At 40.1% G+C, this 8,259-nt stretch overlaps 1 protein-coding gene and 1 pseudogene across 1 annotated transcript; both read right to left on the minus strand.

Annotated features, from left to right (window-relative positions):
* Positions 1-1,472: 1,472 nt before the first annotated feature.
* LOC141848216 (uncharacterized) lies at positions 1,473-3,477 on the minus strand. The gene is made up of 3 exons (XM_074736277.1): positions 3,286-3,477; positions 3,029-3,202; positions 1,473-1,884 (listed from the first exon to the last, which is right to left on the minus strand). The coding sequence occupies exons 1-3, from the start codon at positions 3,414-3,416 to the stop codon at positions 1,644-1,646; spliced, it is 546 nt and encodes a 181-aa protein (XP_074592378.1). The 5' UTR covers positions 3,417-3,477; the 3' UTR covers positions 1,473-1,643.
* A 208-nt stretch (positions 3,478-3,685) lies between these two features.
* LOC141848217 (uncharacterized) lies at positions 3,686-7,498 on the minus strand (annotated as a pseudogene).
* Positions 7,499-8,259: the final 761 nt, after the last annotated feature.

The following is an 8,259-nucleotide window of genomic DNA, read 5'->3' on the forward strand; positions in this document are numbered from 1 at the left end:
GCTGTTGTTGAAATACTTGCATTTCCAAAGGGAAAAATGAGTAAAAATCAGAAGAAACGACAAAAACAAGTTTATGGAAAAAAATAAAAAAAGTCATGATCCCTTGTATTTCAAAGGGGAAGTAAATTTTTATTTGTTTGCATGGATGAAACGATATAACAAATAAATTACGTATTCTAACGCTTTTGCTATTATCCATTGACGAGTAGATTAATTTGGTGAAATAGTTTATCAATAATAATTTACAAGTGATATTAATTAGTATAACTAAGTTTACAAAATACTAAAATATCTAAGCACTTAGGTTAGTTTACTCGTGCATATTAATATAAAGACTGCAGAAGCTTATTGTTTATGATTCGGTGAGATTATTTAGTGGTTACATGAACATCGGGTATAATAGAATATGAGGAAAAAAAGAATAAATATAAGTATTGGTTAATCACCGAGAGTTATGAGAGGAATCCGAATAAACCCCCGACCTCTTGCTTCGGTCTCGATATGCTTCCTTAAGCATGTGCCGATTTCCTGCTCCGGTCTTGATATATTTCCTTAAGCATGTGATGACCTCCTGCTCCTGTCTCGGTATGCTTAAGCATATGTCGACCTCCTATTTCGGTCTCGGTATGTTTCCTTAAGCATGCGTCGACCTCCTGCTCCGGTCTCGATATGTTTTCTTAAATATGTGCCGACCTCCTGCTCCGGTCTCGGTATGCTTAAGCATATGTCGACCTCCTATTCCGATCTCGGTATATTTCCTTAAGCATATGTCAATCTCCTGTTCCGGTCTCAATATGCTTCCTTAAGCATATGTCGACCTCATGACTTGGTCTCAACACACCTCCTGCATCAAGTGTTGACCTCGTGACTTGGTCTCGACACACCTCCTGCATCAGATGTCGACCTCATAACTTGGTCTCAACGCACCTCCTGTGTCAGGTGTCGACCTCATGACTTAGTCCTAGCATGCCTCCTACGTCGGGTGTCGACTTCGGAACTTGGTCTTTGCACGCTCCTTGCACGTGTTAAAATCAAGATTTGGTCTCAACATGCCTATGAGATCACGTATAAATACTTGACGCGTGATTCTCACCTAAAAACAGAGTCATCCTATTTAAATCGGGAAATGTAGAACCGATTCTCCAACAAAACAAGAACATATTCATAAATATATGAGAAACAAACGAAATCTTTCAAAAAAAACAAATATGTCAAAATAATTCTTAAACGGTTGCTAATATCTCGGAGATCAACTATTATAAAAAGGTAACTCATGTCCATGGGTACAGGTACGCACACATAAACTCTAACTTCCCCAAGTCATTAAACTCCTTGCGTCGAACCCTAACTTGAGCGTCGGAGTAACTTGTCGGAAATCCATCCCGATATCATTCTAACTCTCTTTTTGAGTACTTTGCAGACCTTTTCTTCTCCTTCCACAGTCTCATCACAGGAACATGCACGTCGACGAACCTTGAAACAGCGTTTGAACTATCCACAGTGTACAGGCCACAACAGTTTACATTACAACAAGTTACTCTACTTAAATCTGCTATACTACAATTACATTCGCCAAAATTATAACACCATTAAAGTAATTTTTTTTCCATGCGTATATTTACTTACACCACTTGAAAGATGCATCAGTAATCATCATCTTCATAATCCTTGCTCCCAAAAACCCTTCGGATCGCAGCTGCAATGGCACCGAGCACTAGAAATGCAACAAAAACATCAAAGCCACCACCCACGCCTACTGCAATGCCCGGCCCCGGCACGAAGAATGTGAATGGTGACCAACCCCATCCACCGTAGAACGGTGCACCATAGCCATACCCGCCAAACAGTGGCGGGGCGATTGGGGGATTGACATAGATATTTGTCCTGCACAACATCGTCACAGTATGAATCATTTCGGATCCTTGAGTTGAAGTATCATTCTATTGGTACCAAAGATGATGTATACTCTACAACAAACTTTGTGCCAATACTCGTATTAACAGACAGAGAAATGATCACGTATTAAAACTTATTAATAGGGAAAGAATACAGATCTGATATCTAACTAAGTTTGAAATGAGCAAATGAATTCTTACTAATTGATAATCAGGAAATAATGATCTTTGGTATGCAAGGACATCTGTCCTTGTTTCCACTCTAATTCTAAAAAGAAACCATTAATTTGTGATCTGAACCACTTAACCAGGAAATATCGAGCATGGATCCCCCTAGTTATTGTCGTTGTGGTTGTTCTGGAGTGGCAAGGAGAAAATTCAACCAGTTGCCTATTCATCGAATAAAGCTTATCTACAGACCTTCTCAGAATCAATGGAGAATCTCAGGATCTTTGATGCTACTTAACGTCCTACCTCTTCTAGACAGCTCTTCATGAACCCCATCTAGCTGCTCTTCTAAAACTAGCTTTTGCAGTCACTTAGACCGGATCTTTTGTAATTCTCTCTTTTCTCCCATGACATATGTAAACAAATTCATCTCCCTAGCTCTATGCAAACGCAGTTCACTGTAAACCAATTTACTATAGAAATAAAATTGGTGGATGCATTGCTCTGAATCTCCCTTCAAAAAGAAGCTAATTACACATTGATCGTCGATGTTAATGACAGAAAACAGTCAAACATGAACTGGAGATGCGAGTAGTTCATGGCTTAAATCTACCAAACTGGAGGATAGAGAACAGACCCAATGGATCACACTTCAGAATCTAGACAAAGTTTCTTAGTAGTGAGAGTAGTATAGCCTCTGATACCTTAGTTCTTGACCCAACACTGCAAGTCTAGACACTTTTCAGCCAAACAATTCAACCAACTTTCAATAGGCAATCAAAAAAATAGCCATGGATATACTTAACGCAGAGAGTGCTAGTGCCAAGAAAGAATGGAGGTCTAATGGCTTCTTTGCTAGGGTAGACACCTTGCAATTTCGTCAAAGCAAATAAACAATTAAACCGAGGGATCCCCAACAAGATAGGGATTGATTATTTGATTTACCAATCGGTTGCTTCAATTACCTTGAGTTGTTAATCCGAGGGCCGGAAACCCTAGGAGCCGCAGATCGGAAGGCCTGACCGCCAACTCTGCCGCCAGACTTCGCAGCCGCCGCCGGATCCACACTACCAAGCGCCAGCATCCCTGCTGCCAATGTGACCATCGCTAGTTTGGCCAACTTCGCCTCACTTTTCCCACTGCTCACTTAGCAGAAAAAGGTAGAGTAAGATTCATAGACAATCTGGAAAGCAACCATAAAATCTGTGACTAAAAATCGAACCTTGATGAGCCATCGTCGACGGAGCACCTGCAGGCCACCAGAGGCGCCCTGTGAAGCGCCTTCTTGTGCTTGGTGAAGGGCGAGAGAGGGTTTACAGTGAGGAAAGAACGCGTAGAGGAGATCAAAGCCATGGACTCCGAACAAGGAGCTGCTTATTGCTTTCTTGCTTTGGCTCGGGGCTCTGAATGCTACACTGTTAACGTAGAAGGCTTTGTTATCATCGTAGAGATGGAGAAGCAGCCACTTGGCAGAAGCGCAGTGGCTAGTAGAAGCTTCATGAGGCGGGATTCACCATTATTCTACCTCCTCCTCAATTTTTGTGAGCACAAATAATAGTTCCTTAGAAATATCTAAAATTTTAGATGAATAAAAAGTTTTTTCTTCCCCTCTATTGATTTTGGGAACAAAAGATTGACTTGCTTTTCTTCACTGTCAGTTGCTTCTTTAGATGTGCCAGTTTATTACAGGGAAAGAGAGCTGTTTCATATGAAATGTTCCACACAAGCTTAACAATTCCAGTGCACATTTAAGAATATAAGAGCTGCTGAAGAGGAAATCTGGATTTATTACAGTGAAAAGTCTGTGTCCACGAAGGATTGGCAAATGATTTCAGCCAGTTTTATGTTCTGGAAGGGCAGATGATTTGCAGATAGGGCACCAGTTCTTCTGCTGGAGCCATTGCTCGACGCATGCAGCATGGTAGCGGTGGTCGCATGGCAACTCGCCTACTTCATCTTCGCTGACGTACTCTTCCTGAAAGGAAAATAACAAATCATCATCGATGGAAACAAAACAGACATTTCATGTTGCAAGTATCAGGGATGACTGAAACACTGGTTCTCAGAATCACTGACTTTCCAATGATTTATCGACAATGCATCAAGAACATGCAAGGTTATTACATCTGAACATACTAAATTGATAATTATTCTGGTCAATGTATGAGAGGGCAATAAAACATTTAAAACTTATCCCATGAGAAGCAGAATCTATTGACGATCAGTTACCAGACTACATTATTTCCTGGAGAGAGTTCACCAGCAGAGTACCTGGCATATGCTGCATCTCATATCTTCATCCCCACAGAAGGTGATTCCACTGGCCACATGGTTGGTTGTGTATATGCTTCTCTTGAGGCATCTTAACAATTGCTCTTCCGATAGGGCGGTGCTTACCGTACCCATTCTTTCCTCCAGCGCCAGAAGTTCCTAATTTTTTTTTAAAAAAAAATTAAGCCTCTGAGCTAAATAAACAAGACAACTCAGATTGGAAATCGTTTTGAAATTTTCACAATCAAAATGATCAATTTCTTGGTTTAACAAGTACAATATAGAGAGCAGTTTGTCTTTTTACTATTAACCCATCTCAAACAGCTGCCTTGCTTTGACTACGTAACAAAAATATTGTCCTTTCAAACATGTAGGAGAAGATTGACTGGCATATCAAAGTACTGAAGGTCAAATGTGGCATAATTTCTATCCCAAACCAAAAGGGAAAAAAAATCCTAGACAAATCAACAAGCTAAAGAACATAAGGGAAAGGTGATACCTCATAGGACATATTATCAATATCCATCCTCATGTCTCTATGCCTATCACTGAAGTTAAGCTCACTAAAGAGCAAGCTCGTCTCCAACAACAACAATTGCTGCAAAGACAGAGAGAAACTCATTCAGATAGTGAAATTTGAATGAAGGGTTCTGAGAACACATATTTACAACCTCATATGTCAATGCATCATCTTGTTCAGCTCGTTCAAGTGCCAAAAGAACCTGAAGAGAAAAAATGATCCTTTAGTTTAAGTGCTTAGTACAAATGTCCAGTCATGAACAATTGAATGAAATAGTAAGACTTAAAGTAATGCAATTGTCCATTTATGTTTAAATAAATTATGAAAACTACTATGAAGCAATCAGTATGACAATTTTTAGGTTTTTAGTCAAATGGTAAGAAGAGAACCTCAGCAACAGCACCCATGCCTAAGTGTCTGTAGTCATCTCTATCCCCCAAACTCAAAGAACTGACGAGAATTCCTCCAGTGTTATCTTCAAGACGAGGCACGAATCTACTTTGAGAAGCCTGATCGCTTAAATCTGGTCGCCTATAAGGATTATGCAAAGCGTGTGATGATCTTGATGAACTTTCAGATTGTGCTTCAGGTACAGAAAATTGAGACCACCTGTAACGGGGGTCGACAAAGGACTCATGCAATGGGAAAGCACTTTCATCACCATGCACAGGTAACCTCATTTGACTTTCTCCACTATAACCCCTCCGAATTCTAACTGGAATTGAATCATCCCTAGATGTCGGTAGGTTTCTAGCAATTCTTGCTGTTCGGTGATGTGTTAAATGATCCCGTCGATATGAACTTGAGCCAGCACCATAATCAGTGGAGACTACATAAGTTCCACTGGAAGATGCAGCTGTGCCTTTGCTTCTCGCAGCTGAAATTTCTGCATCAGACGGTCTCTTTCTTACTGTATCAACCCTCCTATTTTGTGGGACATGAGAGGAGGTACAAGTTGAAGGGAGAACATCAGATATTGATGTGCAACTTATACCTTTAAGACCCCATCTCTCTGTCCCAGAGCCCAATCTTTCAGAATTGTTTCTAGTTGCCGGGTTAAAGTTCCTATATTCAGTAGCTGTATTTTCGATGCTGGAACTTGAAGAAGAATCTCGATTTATGAAGTAAAATTGATTATGTGGTTGAACTGATGTATCAATTTTTGACTCATTTATATCTGTATAAATATTCTGTAAGATTGAAGGTTCAGTCTGCTCCGTGATTGTGAGAGTGTCTTCTGAATTGTCCATCCTCCTTTCTGTTCTAGAATCTAGATTCTCCAGAGAAACCTTCCTGTCAACCTTGATCAAATCTTGAATCTTACCCTGCCTGCCATTTTGTTCAATAATTGATCCCCTTGGACTTGTTTGATTCTGCTGTTCCTGGAAGAACTTAGAGCATCTACTAGATGTAGAAGATGAACTGGAAGAACTTCCAGCAATTGCTTTACTCTCTCACCATAATTCACAGGAGCTCTTGCATATGTATATCTTCCTTGGATGCCGACTTGAGAACCTCTATTGCTGTTATATCTGGCATTGCAACTATGATTAATATTTTGATCATCATTTTGATCCCCATTTGAAAAGATCTGTTCTCTGGCAGCTTTCTTGCCATAATTCTCGCCCATTTGAAATCCAAATTGTAGCAATCAACGAATATGAAGACCTGTTCTACATATACTTCAAACGTGTTAGAATGACTAAGTCCAAGTCCAATATAATTTAAGAGAGGAAGTGCTTTTTGTTTGACAAAAAAGAAATGAAAAGCATGCCAACTACTAAAGGAACCTAATCAGCAACTAAATGCTTCTGCTAGCAGTTAGAAAACTCTCTCACTCTGCAATATGAATTGCAAGTATGAATCTGAAATACAATTGTATGGTATAGGGAAATAAAAATTTGATCGGGCACGTGACAAACAAGATAAATGCTTGAATCACAAGTCTCAAAGCAACACCTTTGGTTATTATGAAAAAAAAAAGCAACATGTTTAATAATATTAGTAATTCTGCAAGGACAAAATGTAAGGAATACGTCAAGGTAAAACAGAGAACGCAAAGTACAAAGGTCAAAGATGACGAGGGTTGTGTTGCTTCTGTCCTTTTATGATCCATTTTAATTCAAGATAACTTGTATTACTTCCATCCTTTTATGATCCATCTTGATCTAGCATGCAACCGTTTTCCCAATCTTATTCTTTGTTCGCTGCTGGTCTTTTCTTCCTCGTGGGGCAGAGACCTGTTCCCCAGCGAAAGTCTTGAGGAAGACTAATTTGATCCAAGACGCATGGATGCCATGCACAGCCTCGGGTATTCCTATTATTCTATGATCTCATGTCTCACAATACAATCAAAAGTGAGTGCCATCAGAAGTCAAAAAAAAAGTCCAAGAAAAAATTGAACACCGAAACCTAAGAGTCAAAGTTCCTACAGTCGAAGATCTAGCATTTGGGGAAAGGCCGAACTGTGCAGCAAAAGCCAAAAGATCAAAGGAACAAAAAATTTCAACTTTTTCTTTAATCTGCAATCAAATTTTGACATGAATATGCACAAAGAACGGATCTTTCAGCCCCCCAAAAAAGGAAAATGAAATTGTGAAGCCAAACAGATCCTAAGCCCCATTGGGATCGACGAAAACATTGAAGCTCTTCCCTTTTCCCATTCCATACCTTAACCGCGAAGCCCACGCCAAAATTCCGCAGAGAGAGAGAGAGCGCAAGGGAATGAAGATGAGGCGATGAAAGAGGCGCCTTCGGAATGGTGCCAGAGCCGCGCGGATTTAATGCCCCATCACTCCATCAGCGAAGGCCCATGGAGGGGAAGCCCGAAGCCACAACAGCGAAAGCGGAGCGGACGAGGACCACGCAGGTGAGATGGCAGTGGTTAGATCAAGCAACAGCGAGCGGCTAAAGAAGGAGAGAGAGGTAGCGACCGTCCGTAGAACCACATCCCAGAATGATCCGCCGCATTTAATACCATCTCGCCCAAACAAGAATTCATCGCTCACGAATCACGAGGAAAGATTGCGTTTTTTTTGTCTGCTTCTTCTCCATAAAACTGAAGGAACATAACTCAAAAGTAGTAATATTTCCAAGAACAAATTTCCATAAATATAACTGTCAAAATATTTCTTATTTTTTAAAAAACATAGAAAATAGGCAGGTAAACAATTCCTTCGCTTTAGAACTGAAGATAGATTAATCAAGAGAGATCTGACATTGAATTTCTAGTAATTTAAACTTTATTAACGTAAAGGATGAATCACAATTCAATCCATTGGACAGGCCACAACTGTTTATGGTCTGCTTGCTACCATTTTTTAAACCAATTGAAGGTTTTTTTTAACCTTATCTTCCCTCTAACCCCAACGACCACCTCCACCGTCGACCTAATCTCTGGTTTAT

The sequence above is a fragment of the Curcuma longa genome, chromosome 17, assembly GCF_044706935.1.
Source record: "Curcuma longa cultivar G26 ecotype Majalengka, Jawa Barat chromosome 17, ITB_CL_G26_1.1, whole genome shotgun sequence".
Taxonomy (NCBI): domain Eukaryota; kingdom Viridiplantae; phylum Streptophyta; class Magnoliopsida; order Zingiberales; family Zingiberaceae; genus Curcuma; species Curcuma longa.